Source organism: Protobothrops mucrosquamatus, unplaced genomic scaffold (assembly GCF_001527695.2).
Source record: "Protobothrops mucrosquamatus isolate PMUCROS unplaced genomic scaffold, P.Mucros_1.0 scaffold665, whole genome shotgun sequence".
NCBI classification, from domain to species: domain Eukaryota; kingdom Metazoa; phylum Chordata; class Lepidosauria; order Squamata; family Viperidae; genus Protobothrops; species Protobothrops mucrosquamatus.
In genome coordinates this window covers 712,845-729,380 of record NW_015386953.1, presented here as the reverse complement: position 1 = coordinate 729,380, position 16,536 = coordinate 712,845, and the positions used below count along the sequence as shown (strand labels likewise).

Genomic DNA, 16,536 nt, shown 5'->3' with positions numbered 1-16,536 from the left:
GGCGGCGGCGGAGCACGCTGGCCCAGCTCATTGCCGCCGCAGCCGCCCAGCATGTTGCTGCCGCCGCCCAGCTCGTTCCCGCCGCCGCCGCAGCCGCTGAGCTCATTGCCGCCGCCGCCGCAGCCGCCCAGCGTGTTCCCGGCGTTGCCCCAGCCTGTGATGCTCCAGGTACGGCCCTCCCCCCTTCCCTTCCATTCCCTGTGGCGCTGCGTGTCGAGGCCGGGACGGAATACCCCGGGCCGCCGCAGCCAAGCGCGAGGGGGAACGCCAGACGCCTCGCGCGAAGGGGGGAGGCCTGGCAACGCTGCCCCCTGCCGGGCGCTCACCGACAGGGCCGGGGGGGCTGAGGCGGCCAGGGAGGAACAGCCAACTGCCAGCAACCAGCCGGAACTGCTGGGGCTGGCCCGTATTGAAGAATACGGCCGAATTTACCCGGGCTGGCCAAGAAAGGCGCACTTCCAGCCTTCCCCGCAACTGGGAGAAGCCCCCTCCCTTTTGCAAGGTCGCCCCCTCCCCGCGTCTGGCTGTTAGCGAGCCCCTGCAGCTCAGAGGCGACACGGGGGGAGGGAATCGGAGCTAACCGAGGAAGGAGGCGCTGCTGCTGCTGTTTCTGCTGCCGCCACCGCTGCCGCCAGCCGGGGCATAGTATAGTAAATAAATACGAGCGTAGGGGATCCGCGCGTGAATGAAGCCCCACTCCCCCGCCCCTTTTGCTTTTGCTCCCGAGCCGGTGCTTTTGAAAAGGGCTTGACTCCAGCCTGGGATTCGGAGCGGGAGACGACGACGCTGCTGCTGCCGCCCGTGCTACTGTGGACTTACAATATCCGAGCAAAAGACTGCAAAAGACCACCCCACCAAGGGGGAAAGGCGCGCAGTTGGGCACCGTCTTCCTTCGGCGTCTCTTTAAACGGTGCTCGGATATTGTAAGTCCACAAAGAACTGGGGAAAAATATTGACTCGAGTATAAGCCTAGGGGGGCATTTTTCAGCTCAAAAATGGGCTGAAAAACTCGGCTTATACTCGAGTATATACGGTAACTTGTGACTTTTAATTCATTTAACTATATTGTATATAAACTCCATTTTCTAAAATAATCACTGGTGGCAACATATTCTAACAATTAAGCAAATTGTTATCTCCATTTTACATTGTGCTAACTTTTTCCAGGGTTAGAAATATATCTCACATCTTTGCATAAATTGGAGTATTGCTTGTTTCTTAAAAAAAAAAAATCTCTGTTTTTTCCAGTGTGGCACTTATGAACCATAGTTGTTGCCCCAATGTGATTGTTACCTATAAAGGGACCGTGGCTGAAGTCAGAGCAGTTCAAGAGATTGAAGCAGGAGATGAGGTAACTGAATATATGCAATATTTATGTACTTATGTGGAATGTATAACAAATACATTGCACAGGGAAAGGCCAAATGTTTTGTTTATGCAGTATTGCTGAAATAAGTAGTATCAAGTTTATGGTATCTCATTTGCTTAATCTGGTTTTTAGTTTTAAAGTATAGTTGGAATGTATTGACTCTAAATTTTGAAAAGCAGAATACAGAAAAGAGAATAACAGAGCTGGAAGGGACCTTGGGGGTCTTCTAATCCAACTCCTTGCTTAAGCAGGAGACCCTATACCATTTCAGACAAATGGTTGTCCAATCTCTTCTTTTTTGTCTCTGTATAATAGATTTTATTGATTTTTTTAAAACATAAATCACCTAATAATTGGTGAATAGTGTATTATCTGGGTTACATTTGTAAAACAATCATTAACAATTGATTTCTATAATCCATAATCCACATAATGGTTTTAGTTGATTTCCTCTTTCCCAAAATATCCTCTTTTGTAAACATTGAGTTAATACAATTCTTATTGTTTGATAGATAACAATTAAATATATAATTTTCCCCAATATTCCTAAAAATAATAATCACGTCAATATAATATTTCTTTTCTATCCAATCATTCTGGTTACCTTATCATATATCCTGTTATAATCCTTATTTTAGTTTGTTTCTCTCACCAAATTTAGGTATTCTTACTGGTTGAGATGTTCTCAAAAATTAATTATATTTAAAAATTTAACTCTATTTTTCCATATGAACCATCTCACACTTTTACATTTCTTAAGGAATAGATAAAACAATGAAAAAAAAAGAAAGGAGAAGAAGAGTAAAGAAACATAAAAAACATACTACTTAAAATATATATCCCTCCTAAGCTAATATATATTTCCTAAATTTCTTATTCTTTTTAACCATAATTAAAAATATGTTTAATCTTTAAACATTCCATTTAATACATCTAGTCATCTAGTCCTTTAACTCTTATTCAAAACATTTTTTATCCATTATAATTTTCTTAAATTATAATTTTCTTAAATTCAATCACATTTAAGTAACTAAACATTTCCTTTATTTCAACTTTTTTATATTACTCATATCAAGAAAGAGAACAAAAAAGGGAAAAAAGGATACTATATTATTTAGGGAATTCATCCCTCTTAGAATGACGTATATATTCCAAAACGTTTCTATTTCTTTAACCATATTCAAACAAATGTTTCTTTTTAAAGTATTCTCTCTGGTAAGTCCCATCATCTATTTTCTTGGTTTCAACTTTAGTCGTTTTCCTTTGCCAGTATCTTTCTTAATCAATGTATTTTGCTGAATCAAAAAGTTTTTCCGTATGTTCGTAAATGTTGCTGTAGATATAAAAAGTAAATCAGTTGAAGTGTCTTTGTACGGGTCTTCTGCCTTTCCATGTTTGTTGGAAATCTTTTTCTTTTTCTTTCTCTCCACTTCTCTTATAATTTCCTTTCTTTCCGATGTTCCTGACATCTCTACAGTCCATTTTGTCCAATCTGTTTTCTTGTCCTCAGATTTATTTTGTAGTCTTAAGGGATAAGTTGTTTTTTCCAATTCTTGTGAATTTTTTCCCACTAGAATTAAATATGTTTCCTTGTTTTTTAAGTTCCATCTTTATTCTCAATTCTATATCCATTTATCTGTTTTATCTGCTCCTTCTCTGTTGTTGTTTTCTGGGAATTTTTTTGTTGTAGAGTTAACTTAGAAATAGATTGATTTATATTTTCAAAGTTATTTTGGATTTCTTTGTGATTTAAAGTCATTGTTGTTTGAATTAGTTGCAGTATACTATATATCTCCTGTGAAGTATTTATGTTTTCTTGATATGTTCTTTCTACATGTCACTGATCCATGATGGCCAAGAATTTGAGTTTTTCTCTTCCTTTCTTTTCTCTGCAAATAGCTTTAGAGTCCCAATTAAATAGATATTTGTAATCCAAATAGTTCAAAAAAGATTTTTTTCCCCTAAAATTTATAATTATCTCTTTGTCTACAGCCCAGATTATTGTCTTTTTTGCCACAGCTGTTCTTTGTTGTTAAAACTTTGAAGGTCACAAACACAGATTAGCTTTTCCCAGGTTTTGTCAAGTCTTATATTAAAGTCATAGCTGTCATAGTCTTCATCCACCACTAGGTGTCAGCAACTGTTTGCTTTTCAATTTCCAAAATGAACAATTATCTTTAAAATGAGTCTTAACCATTCAAACAATTTTAGATTTATCTAGATTTAAGTTTTAAATTTCAGGTTTTATATTTATTTCACTTCCGTATATTTTGATCCTTCATAAAAAGATTAATTCGCCGCTTCAGTTAGTACAAGGGTGGGGTGGAAACCCCCCTCCTTCCCTTTTGGAGGTATTTTGCTTCTTGGGGATCTGTTCCAGGAAATTAAATGTAGAATAGAAAAGAGAAGTTTCAAGCACGCTGTTCACAGTTGTGCTGGTTAATGCGTTTGGACTTCAGTTGCTAGTAGCTTGGGCTGGTCAATGCAATACGGCCAGCCTTTCTCCTGTCGGGTTAGAAGACTTTCCCCAAGTCGAATGGAATGGCCGCCACCATTCCAGAGTCACTGGAGCACCCTTCTTTCTTCGTCGCCTTTCTGGGGTGACTTAGACCCATTTAGAATCCCCAGGCAGGGCGAAATTAGCCATGGGGGTGCGGAGAATCTGCAAACCCGTGACCGGTCACTACCGTGCAAAACCAGAAGTCCCCCAGTCTCTTCTTAAAAACCTTCAGTAATGGAGCATCCACAACTTCTGGAGGCAGGTTGTTCCACTGATTACTTTTTCTCATTGACAAGAAATATCTCCTTGGTTCTAGGTTGGATCTTTCCTTAATAAGTTTCCATCTGTTGCTTTTTATCCTCCTCTCAGGTGCTTTGGAGAATAGATTAAACTTCCTCTTCTCTGTGACCACCCCTCACATATTGGAAGACTGCTATAATGCCATTCCTAGTCCTTCTCTTTGTTAGACTAGTTATATCCAGTTCCTACAACCATCTATCATATGTTTTAGCCTCAAACTCCCAAATCTTCTTTGTTGCTCTTCTCTGCACTTTTTCTAGAGTCTCAACATCTTTTTTGTATCATGGTGACCAAAACTGGACACAATATTCAAAGTCTGATCCTACCAGTGCAGTATATAGTGGTATTAACAGTTCACATGATCTTGATTCTATCCCTCTGTTGATGCAACTTAGAACTGCAATGGCTTTTCTGGAAACTACAGCACACTGCTGGCTCATACTTAGGTGGCTAGGACTCCTAGATCCTATCCCACTTCTCTTCCTGAATCTTAAATTAAAAAAAAAATCATGTACTTTTTCTCTCCAATCTTCAATATGATTGGATAGCAACTGCTAAGATTGGGACATTTTGGCTAAGTGCAATTTAACCAAAAGAAGACATTGAGAGGTTGCTGGCTTCATTAGCAAAGAATATGTCATTAAATGCGCATACAGTTGATCTCCAGCACTCTAAGATGCTTGCAGAATTTTATTGCTGCAAAACTTGGACTGTGTGCTAATTCAAGCACCCATGTGTAAATAATGAGAAAAATAACAGGGTAAATAGTGAAGAACAAGTATTTTAGGAATGCAACTTCTCACTTCCTGCATATTCATCCTCATCTGAGTTTGTCATGGCAATGGTGCTCAAACCTCTTTACTGCATTCCTGACAACTATGGGGTTATTCAGGAAAAACCTGATCTCTTTGGATGCCTGCCTTATATCTGTTTTGGAGAGAAATGGGCTGTAGAGGAAAAGTTTTAACCGGTCAAATGGAGAGAATGTTAATTGAACTTCTGGAAATGATTCTTAAGTAGAGTTAAACTCTAATTCATTAATCTTTGGTGGTATGGCCTATGCCTCCATCTTCTGGTTCAATATAACTATTGCATGAGAAACATGTCAAAAATAATCCCCACTGTGTGTGGGGAAGGGGAGCAGGCATGTTTAAATTGGCTTTCATATTTTGTGCCTGGAAAAAACAATTGAGATGCACTCGCTGTAGAATAAAAACAAGCAACTGTTAACTAGCATCACTGCCTTAGGCATACTGTGAGAAAGTGAAGGACACAAAGAAGAGAAGGCAGAACGAACAATTTGCATCTGTGGGGTAGCAGTCAGATACTTGGCTTTCCTTCTTGGTTTTATCACATTTTATTTTAAGTGAGAGATTCATAATGGGACTAAGAGCATCTTAATTTTGTTTTTCTTATATGTGAATGTATTTTTATTATGAATCTTTCAGAAAAAAATATAGGAACATTATAACTGACTATGATAATAGAAATAAGTATAAGACCTTGACATCCTATTTTATATATGGAAGGAACTGAAGAAAAAAAAAATAGAGGAGTCGGTACTGAAGGCTAAATTAAGATGTGCAACTTTCAGCCTGTATTTGTTTGGCTATATTTGTCCACAAATGGCTTTTGGTGGTCATTTGATTTGGTCCTTCTATACTGCAGTGCCCCGACATGGCGTACCCTGGTTTACCAGGGTTGCCAGACATATGAACACAGAAGGACAATCTTGGCACAAGAGAAGCGAGCACTCTGTAAAGCCAGAGCTGCAAATGCTGAAGCAATAGTGTCCACATTTCTCTGTTCAGTATGTGGCAGAACATTCCGTGCTAACATCGCTCTCATCAGCCATCTACGGACACACCGCTGATGGCCCATAATCCATAAGATGTCAAGGTCTTCATCGAAATCGATGGACGAACAACCAACCAGCCCCAAAGTACATTCTACCAATGCTATTTATTTAAGCAATCAAGTTGGGATTGCTCAGTGTAGCATTCATTCCTAGGATTTGTTTATTTGTTTATATTTATTAGATTTTGATTCAACCTTTATTATTTTATAAGTAACTCAAGGCAGCTAACATATCTAATACTCATTTCTTCTCCTATTTTCCCCACAACAATCCTGTGAGGTGGGTTGGGCTGAGAAAGAGTGACTGGCCCAAAGTCAGCCAGCCTAGAACTCACAGTCTCCTGGTTTTTAGGCCAGCACCTTAACCACTGTACTAAACTGGACAGTCTCGCTCTTCTTATATCNGTTATTAGGCGTATAATTGAAGACATTTTTGGCATGTGTCTTTCAATCACGTTCAAGTCTTGAATTTTAAAATCTGAGCAATGTTAAAATCTGTTTTCCTTTTGAATTCTCGTGCCTTTGGTGAAACACTGGTATCAATTTAAAACAAAGGGAATTAATTTTATTATAGGATTAGCACATTTTTTGTTGTTAATTTTTTTCCCCATGATTGAAGGTTGAGGACCAGTTTGGTTAAGTGACCAAGTTAGAGACTGTGAGTTCTTGTTCCATCTTAGGGGCAAAGCAAGCTGGGTGACTTTAGGCCAATCACTCTCTCTCGGCGCAAGGAATAAATGCAGTGGTTAAACCATTTCTGAAATCTTGCTAAGAAAACTTGTCTAGGCATTCACTAGAAGTTAAGACTGATTCAAGGTACGTGCGCGTGCGCGCACACACACACACACACACACACACACAGAGAGAGAGAGAGAGAGAGAGAGAGAGAGAGAGAGAGAGAGTGTTAAAACATCCTGATATTACTCATGTTCACAAATCCAGGACAAGGGAAAGATTGGAGTAACATTGTCTATTGCAGTAAAAGAACAGTACATGTTCTTTCCATAGAAACACAATATCCTGAGCTTGAGTTTACTGTTGAGAACATTTTTATGGTATAAAAAAATGTCCTTTCCTTCATAGATCTTGATAAGCTTGACAATGAAAAGAAGGAGCTGATTCAAAATGATATCTCTGCTCTTCATCACTTTTATTCAAAGCACATAGAATACCCCGACAATGAAGCTCTGGTGGTACTTTTTGGACAGGTAAGGTGGTTGAAGATAAAAGCAGGTTATGGACATCCTGTGACTTATGGCGCAGGAAGTAGAATTGCATAGATACAAAACTGTGTTGACATTTCTGCAATTGTTTCTTGGCTCTCCTTCGGTGTGGACTGTGACTGCACTAATTTTTCAACACTGCAAAGATACTTTTTTTACTTCCTCATGTATTGCATATATAAAAAACATGTGGGCATATTAAATTTCAAATTCCTTCTTTTGGAAACATATGAAAACCACATCAGATTCACATATCATGTTTAAAGGAATTCTGCTGGGGAATTTTGGGATAAAATGCAACATGCTTAGATGACATCAAGTGAATTGTTAAGCATTTTAAAGTAGGAATAACTTTCATGTTTTTCTGGACTATTATCATTCCAGGTTCTATTTTTTTAGATTTAAATGGAATGAATGAATGAATGAATGAATGAATGAATGAATGAATGAATGAATGAATGAGATTTAAAAAAAAAATTCTTCCCACCTTCCATCTTTTATGGTATTTGTGTGGTTTGGTCTGGCCCAGCTAGGCTATGCAGTTCTAATTTTTCAGGCAAAATTAGATTATAAATAAACTTTGCATAAGCTCCCTTATGTAATCCTGGTAGTTCAACAGCAAGACTTAATTAAGAATAAGCAGTGTTATAATCAGATTAATCAGCATGGTACAGATGAATGGGGTCAGCTATCATGCAGAGCTAAGTAAGCCAGTGGATTTTTTATTTCTAAGATCTGAGTGCTTCTGTCTTTCCCTTCTCAGGTTAACTGCAATGGCTTCACAATTGAAGATGAAGAACTTTCACACTTGGGATCAGCAATATTTCCTGAGTAAGCTTTTGAGAAATAATGCTGTATTCTTTTTTCCAATTTATTAATGTCATTTTCAATAATGAATGTTGGAAAAAAATCTCTAGTTTACAGACTTGAGCCAGTAGTTCATATTTCAACTTGTACTTCAGAAACCATTTTCTTTCTTTTTATTCATTTATAATATAAAATACAAAAATGCAAAAGAAAATAGTGGGAAAATAAGGGAGGGAAAAGGGAATGGAAAATGTAGGGGAAAGGGAAAAAGAAAGAAAAAGCTTTGGCTTCCGACTTCCTTTGGTGCAGAAGAATAAGATAATAGCATCAAACCTCAACTTTTTACTTTTACATAGTAGTGTAAACTAGTCATTTCTATAACATCAAACCTATCTAACAAACCCAAAATCAAAGTTTGATTTTTTTTCCACCTCAAGCACAAAGTCCAAAAGTGGTTTCCAAGTAGAAACAAAAGTAATTGTTTTTTTTTTAATCAAAGCAGTCAATTTAGCCATCTCTGCTAACTCCCATCAACTTTTGCAGCCATTCATTCATCCATTGTGGGAATCAAAGTGTCCTTCCATTTTTTTTTACCATTCTCAACCACTCCATGTTCAACCCAAGCAGCTGATTTTCCAGGTAGCATCTCTGCTTCTGTATTAGGAATGGCTGCTGAACAGAAGACCTTGCATTAAGTTAGGTTAGACAAAATAAAGTAAGTTATTTATCTAACTTAGTATTGTCTACTTCCACTGGCAATAACTCCTCTAGAGACCTTCACTTGAGAGAGATGAAGACAGGCAGATTGCATCCCCACATCAGGCTGGAAAATTAGCACATTTGAAATACTGGACAGAATTCTCCAAATTCTCATCAGTGCAAGGCCAAATGGCCAAAGGTTGGGAATGAGAGGGACTCAGAGAAACTCTGAGTTCCAAAAACTTGATATAAACCATAATAGATTCAATGGTCTCATATGGTATATTACAATCTTTTATGGTAGTAGTCTACCTATATATAGAGAAAGCTGTGATGTAAAGACATAACGTTTGGTTTTTTTGGACCTCTGAGAACCCAGCCTTTAAACGTGCGAATAGATGCAAAAGAAGTATCAAACACTTCAAAGGCAAAACATAAATTTTGCATGCACAGGGATTCACCAAGGTCTCTGGCCTCTTTAGTTAAAATCCTCACCATTATTAAGAAGGCTTTTAGATGTTAGATTCATGAGACCCATTGTAAATTAAGATGGGTGATTTTGCCTTACACTATGACTGTTGATAGCTTTTTAATATTTATATGGTTGGGAGAGAATTTAGTTGATACATATGGAATGTGTATATGAATCCCATAGAAAATCAAGATACTGAAATGTCAAAAAGAAACAGAGAAATAAAAGTTCCAGTTGGCCAACTGACCCATGGAGAAAATGGAATGAGCCTCCCCTTTTATTTGCTTAGCTTATATAGTGTTGATCAAGGCACCCAGATGACTGGTCCTGGTCCTTGACATTTTTGCAGTAATCATTAAGTGAATCATGCAGTTGTTAAGTGAATGGCACAGTCATTAAGTGAACCCATTATTCTGAATGGGTGTTTTTTGCTGGAAACCAGCCAAAACCACGGGAAATCAATAAAAACCATAGCAAATCATGGTTGTCTGACCACAGGATGCTGTAAGCAGTCATAAAAGTGAGCCAGTTTCCAAGTGTCCAAATGTGGTCACATGACTGCTTGCTTCTCAATTTTTAGCAATTTGGAGCAGGACATAGACCACGAGGGAGACTACAAATTAATGACTTGGCAAAAGGAACCTTGGAGGAGATCACGTACACCAATGTGGCATTGATCTTCATGTCTTGAAATATTAAAATCAACATTATCCTTTGGGAGTCGGAATATGGAACATGTGGTTCAATTATGATCGATTCTGTTATGGCTTATACTGATATTTAGCTACAGAATGTGTTGCCATAAAATAATCATTTCTGTAATATATTACTTGGCTATGGCTTACGACCACAATTGAGCCCAGAATTTCTGCTGTTAAGTGAGACATTTGTTAAGTGAGTTTTGCTCCATTTTACAATCTTTCTTGCCACAATTGTTAAGTGAAGTTGTTAAGTTAGTAACACGGTTGTTAAGTGAATCTGGCTTCCCCATTGACTTTGCTTGTGAGAAGGTCGCAAAAGGGGATTGCATGACCCCGGGACGCAGCAACGGTCGTAAGTATGAACCAGTTTCCAAGCACCTGAATTTTGATCACATGACCATGGGGGATGCTTCAAAGGTCGTAACTGTGAAAAATGATCATGTCACTTTTTTCAGTGTCGTATTTTGAATGGTCACTAAATGAACTGTAGTAAGTCGAGGACTACTTGTATAGAAAAGTTTGCAAATTTGCCACCCAACCAAAACCAGGCACAGTGAAGTTACTTTAGTACAGTGGCTTCAGTGAGAAAGTTAACACACACTGAACTCTGTTTCTTTAAAGTAACTTGTGATTTTTAATTCATTTAACTGTATTGTATATAAACTCCATTTTCTAAAATAATCACTGGTGGCAACGTATTCTAACAATTAAGCAAATTTTTATCTCCATTTTACTTTGTGCTAACCTTTTCCAGAGTTAGAAATATATCTCACATCTTTGCATAAATTGGAGTATTGCTTGTTTCTTAAAAAAAAAAACTCTGTTTTTTCCAGTGTGGCACTTATGAACCACAGTTGTTGCCCCAATGTGATTGTTACCTATAAAGGGACCGTGGCTGAAGTCAGAGCAGTTCAAGAGATTGAAGCAGGAGATGAGGTAACTGAATATATGCAATATTTATATGCTTATATGGAATGTATAACAAATACATTGCACAGGGAAAGGCCAAATGTTTTGTTTATACAGTATTGCTGAAATAAGTAATATCAAGTTTATGGTATCTCATTTGCTTAATCTGGTTTTTAGTTTTAAAGTACAGCTGGAATGTATTGACTCTAAATTTTGAAAAGCAGAATACAGAAAAGAGAATAACAGAGCTGGAAGGGACCTTGGGGGTCTTCTAATCCAACTCCTTGCTTGAGCAGGAGACCCTATACCATTTCACACAAATGGTTGTCCAATCTCTTCTTTTTTGTCTCTGTATAATATATTTTATTGATTTTTTTAAAACATAAATCACCTAATAATTGGTGAATAGTGTATTGTCTGGGTTACATTTGTAAAACAATCATTAACAATTGATTTCTATAATCCATAATCCATATAATGGTTTTAGTTGATTTCCTCTTTCCCAAAATATCCTCTTTTGTAAACATTGAGTTAATACAATTCTTATTGTTTGATAGATAACAATTAAATATATAATTTTCCCCAATATTCCTAAAAATAATAATCACTTCAATATAATATTTCTTTTCTATCCAATCATTCTGGTTACCTTATCATATATCCTGTTATAATCCTTATTTTAGTTTGTTTCTCTCACCAAATTTAGGTATTCTTACTGGTTGAGATTTTCTCAAAAATTAATTATATTTAAAAATTTAACTCTATTTTTCCGTATGAACCATCTCACACTTTTACATTTCTTAAGGAATAGATAAAACAATGAAAAAAAAAGAAAGGAGAGCAAGAGTAAAGAAACATAAAAAAACATACTACTTAAAATATATATCCCTCCTAAGCTAATATATATTTATTTCCTAAATTTCTTATTCTTTTTAACCATAATTAAAAATATGTTTAATCTTTAAACATTTCATTTAATACATCTAGTCATCTAGTCCTTTAACTCTTATTCAAAACATTTTTTTATCAATTATAATTTTCTTAAATTATAATTTTCTTAAATTCAATCACATTTAAGTATCTAAAACGTTCCCTTTATTTCAACTTTTTTATATTACTTATATCAAGAAAGAGAACAAAAAAGGAAAAAAAGGATACTATATTATTTAGGGAATTTATCCCTCTTAGAATGACATATATATTCCAAAACTTTTTTATTTCTTTAACCATATTCAAACAAATGTTTCTTTTTTAAATATTCTCTCTGGTAAGTCCCATCATCTATTTTCTTGGTTTCCACTTTAGTCTTTTTCCTTTGCCAGATCTTTCTTAATCAATGTATTTTGCTGAATCAAAAAGTTTTTCCGTATGTTCGTAAATGTTGCTGTAGATATAAAAAGTAAATCAGTTGAAGTGTCTTTGTACGGGGCTTCTGCCTTTCCATGTTTGTTGAAAATCTTTTTCTTTTTCTTTCTCTCCGCTTCTCTTATCATTTCCTTTCTCTCCGATGTTCCTGACATCTCTACAGTCCATTTTATCCAATCTGTTTTCTTGTCTTCAGATTTATTTTATTGTTTTTTCCAATTCTTGTGAATTTTTTCTTGTGAATTTTTTCCCCACTAGGATTAAATCATGTTTCCTTGTTTTGTTAAGTTCCATCTTTAAGTCTCTATTCTCAATTCTATATCCATTTATCTGTTTTATTTGCTCCTTCTCTGTTGTTGTTTTCTGGGAATTTTTTTGTTGTAGAGTTAACTTAGAAATAGATTGATTTATATTTTCAAAGTTATTTTGGATTTCTTTGTGGTTTAAAGTCATTGTTGTTTGAATTAGTTGCAGTATACTATATATCTCCTCCTGTGAAGTATTTATGTTTTCTTGATATGTTCTTTCTACATGTCTCTGATCCAGGATGGCCAAGAATTTGAGTTTTTCTCTTTCTTTCTTTTCTCTGCAAATAGCTTTAGAGTCCCAATTAAATAGATATTTGTAATCCAAATAGTTAAAAAAAGATTTTTTCCCTTAAAATTTATAATTCTCTCTTTGTCTACAGTCAAGATTACTGTCTTTTTTGTCACAGCTGTTCTTTGTTGTTAAAACTTTGAAGGTCACAAACACAGATTAGCTTTTCCCAGGTTTTGCCAAGTCTTATATTAAAGTCATAGCTGTCATAGTCTTCATCCACCACTAGGTGTCAGCAACTATTTGCTTTTCAATTTCCAAAATGAATAATTATCTTTAAAATGAGAGTCTTAACCATTCAAACAATTTTAGATTTATCCAGATTTAAGTTTTAATTTTCAGGTTTTATATTTATTTCACTTCCATATATTTTGACCCTCCATAAAAAGATTAATTCGCCGCTTCTATTAGTATAAGGGTGGGGTGGAAAAACCCCTCCTTCCCTTTTGGAGGTATTTTGCTTCTTGGGGATTTTTTCCAGGAAATTAAATATAGAATAGAAAAGAGAAGATTGAATTCCTTACCCAGTTTCAAGCATGCTGTTCACAGTTGTGCTGGTTAGTGCTTTTGGACTTCGGTTGCTAGTAGCTTGGGCTGGTTGATGCAATACAGCCAGCCTTTCTCCTGTCGGGTTAGAAGGCTTTCCCCAAGTTGAACAGAATGGCCGCCACCATTCCAGAGTCACTGGAGCACCCTTCTTTCTTCGTCGCCTCTCCGGGGTGACTTAGAACCATTTAGGATCCCCAGGCAGGACAAAACTAGCCGCGGGGGTGTGGAGAATCCGCAAACCTGTGACCGGTCATTACCACGCAAAACCGGAAGTCCCCCAGTCGCTTCTTAAAAACCTTCAGTAATGGAGCATCCACAACTTCTGGAGGCAGATTGTTCCACTGATTAATTTTTCTCATTGACAGGAAATATCTCCTTGGTTCTAGGTTGGATCTTTCCTTAATAAGTTTCCATCTGTTACTTTTTATCCTGCTCTCAGGTGTTTTGGAGAATAGATTAAACCTCCTCTTCTCTGTGACCACCCCTCACATATTGGAAGACTGCTATAATGCTATTCCTAGTCCTTCTCTTTGTTAGACTAGTCATACCCAGTTCCTACAACCATCCATCATATGTTTTAGCCTCAAGCTCCCGAATCATCTTTGTTGCTCTTCTGTGCACTCTTTCTAGAGTGCCAACATCTTTTTTGTATCATGGTGACCAAAACTGGACACAATATTCAAAGTCTGATCCTACCAGTGCAGTATATAGTGGTATTAACAGTTCACGTGATCTTGATTCTATCCCTCTGTTGATGCAACTTAGAACTGCAATGGCTTTTCTGGAAGCTACAGCACACTGCTGGCTCATACTTAGGTGGCTAAGTCTCCTAGATCCTGTCAAAGTTACTACTGTTGAGTCAGGTACCACCTATTCTACAGCTGTGCATTTGGTTTTTCTTGCCTAAGTGTAAAATGGTACTTTGCTCGCCACTGAATTGCATTTTGTTGGATAGGGCCCAGTGTTTAAGTCTGTCAAGATCCTTCTGGATCTTGAGCCTATCTTCTAAAGTGTTGTCTATTCCCCCCAGTTTGGTGTCATCTATAAATTTGATGAGTTCCTCTTTTATCCCCTCATCTAAATTGTTTATGCTGGAGAGTACTGGGCCTAAGACAAAACCCTGGGGTGCCACACTGCATGCTTCCCTCCATGTAGATGTAGTTCCATCTTTATCTTTAGGAGATTTGATTGACTTTTCAATGTGCTGCCTGGTAATTATTATTATTATTTATTATTATTTTTTTAATTTCTATACCGCCCTTCTCCCGCAGGACTCAGGGCGGTGCACAGCATATTAAAAACAGATACAATAACAATATACAAAAATAAAACCCTTCTAAAACCAAATTAAAAACCAAATATTAGAGGCTGTGTTCCAATTAAAATTATACTTAAAATCGTCCCTAAATAAAATCCTCCTTAGGTCAGGCCNTGTTTGGCCGACGGCACCCTGAGGAGACCCACTCTGTGGGAGCGTACCGGTCTATGGGAGGAAATCTGAGGCAGAAGGCGGTCTCGGAGGTAACCAGGTCCGATGCCATGGAGCGTTTTAAAGGTGGTAACTAACACCTTAAAACGCACTCGGAAGATCACTGGTAACCAGTGCAGCTCGCGCAGGAGCGGTGTTACATAGTTCTTTTCTCCCACTTCTCTTCCTGAATCTTAAATAAAAAAAAAATCAGGTACTTTTTCTCTCCAATCTTCAATATGATTGGATAGCAACTGCTAAGATTGGGACATTTTGGCTAAGTGCAATTTAACCAAAAGAAGACATTGAGGGGTTGCTGGATTCATTAGCAAAGAATATGTCATTAAGTGCACATACAGTTGATCTCCAGCACTCTAAGATGCTTGCAGAATTTTATTGCTGCAAAACCTGGACTGTGTGCTAATTCAAGCACCCATGTGTAAACAATGAGAAAAATAACAGGGTAAATAGACAAATAGGCACTTTCTCATAGTGAAGAACAAGTATTTTAGGAATGCAACTTCTCACTTCCTGCATATTCATCCTCATCTGAGTTTGCCATGGCAATGGTGCTCAAACCTCTTTACTGCATTCCTGACAACTATGGGGTTATTCAGGAAAAACCTGATCTCTTTGGATGCCTGCCTTATATCTGTTTTGGAGAGAAATGGGCTGTAGAGGAAAAGTTTTAACCGGTCAAATGGAGAGAATGTTAATTGAACTTCTGGAAATGATTCTTAAGTAGAGTTAAACTCTAATTCATTAATCTTTGGTGGTATGGCCTATGCCTCCATCTTCTGGTTCAATATAACTATTGCATGAGAAACATGTCAAAAATAATCCCCACTGTGTGTGGGGAAGGGGAGCGGGCATGTTTAAATTGGCTTTCATATTTTGTGCCTGGAAAAAAACTATTGAGATGCACTCGCTGTAGAATAAAAACAAGCAACTGTTAACTAGCATCACTGCCTTAGGCATACTGTGAGAAAGTGAAGGACACAAAGAAGAGAAGGCAGAACGAACAATTTGCATCTGTGGTGGAGCAGTTAGATACTTGACTTTCCTTCTTGGTTTTATCACATTTTATTTTAAGTGAGAGATTCATAATGGGACTAAGAGCATCTTAATTTTGTTTTTCTTATATGTGAATGTATTTTTATTATGAATCTTTCAGAAAAAATATAGGAACATTATAACTGACTATAATAATAGAAATAAGTATAAGACCTTGACATCCTATTTTATATATGGAAGGAACTGAAGAAAAAAAAATAGAGGAGTCGGTACTGAAGGCTAAATTAAGATGTGCAACTTTCAGCCTGTATTTGTTTGGCTATATTTGTCCACAAATGGCTTTTGGTGGTCATTTGATTTGGTCCTTCTATACTGCAGTGCCCCAAAGTACGTTCTACCAATGCTATTTATTTAAGCAATCAAGTTGGGATTGCTCAGTGTAGCATTCATTCCTAGGATTTGTTTATTTGTTTATATTTATTAGATTTTGATTCAACCTTTATTATATTATAAGTAACTCAAGGCAGCTAACATATCTAATACTCATTTCTTCTCCTATTTTCCCCACAACAATCCTGTGAGGTGGGTTGGGCTGAGAAAGAGTGACTGGCCCAAAGTCAGCCAGCCTAGAACTCACAGTCTCCTGGTTTTTAGGCCAGCACCTTAACCACTGTACTAAACTGGACAGTCTCGCTCTTCTTATATC

At 37.1% G+C, this 16,536-nt stretch overlaps 1 protein-coding gene across 1 annotated transcript in view; it reads left to right on the top strand.

Moving 5' to 3' along the window:
- The window catches only part of SMYD2 (SET and MYND domain containing 2), a 56,460-nt gene that overhangs the window by 28,036 nt on the left and 11,888 nt on the right, over positions 1 to 16,536 (top strand). The window contains exon 7 of the mRNA XM_015818018.1: positions 1,249 to 1,351. Within this exon, the coding sequence (XP_015673504.1) occupies positions 1,249 to 1,351 (103 nt within the window). The remainder of the gene's footprint in view (positions 1 to 1,248; positions 1,352 to 16,536) is intronic.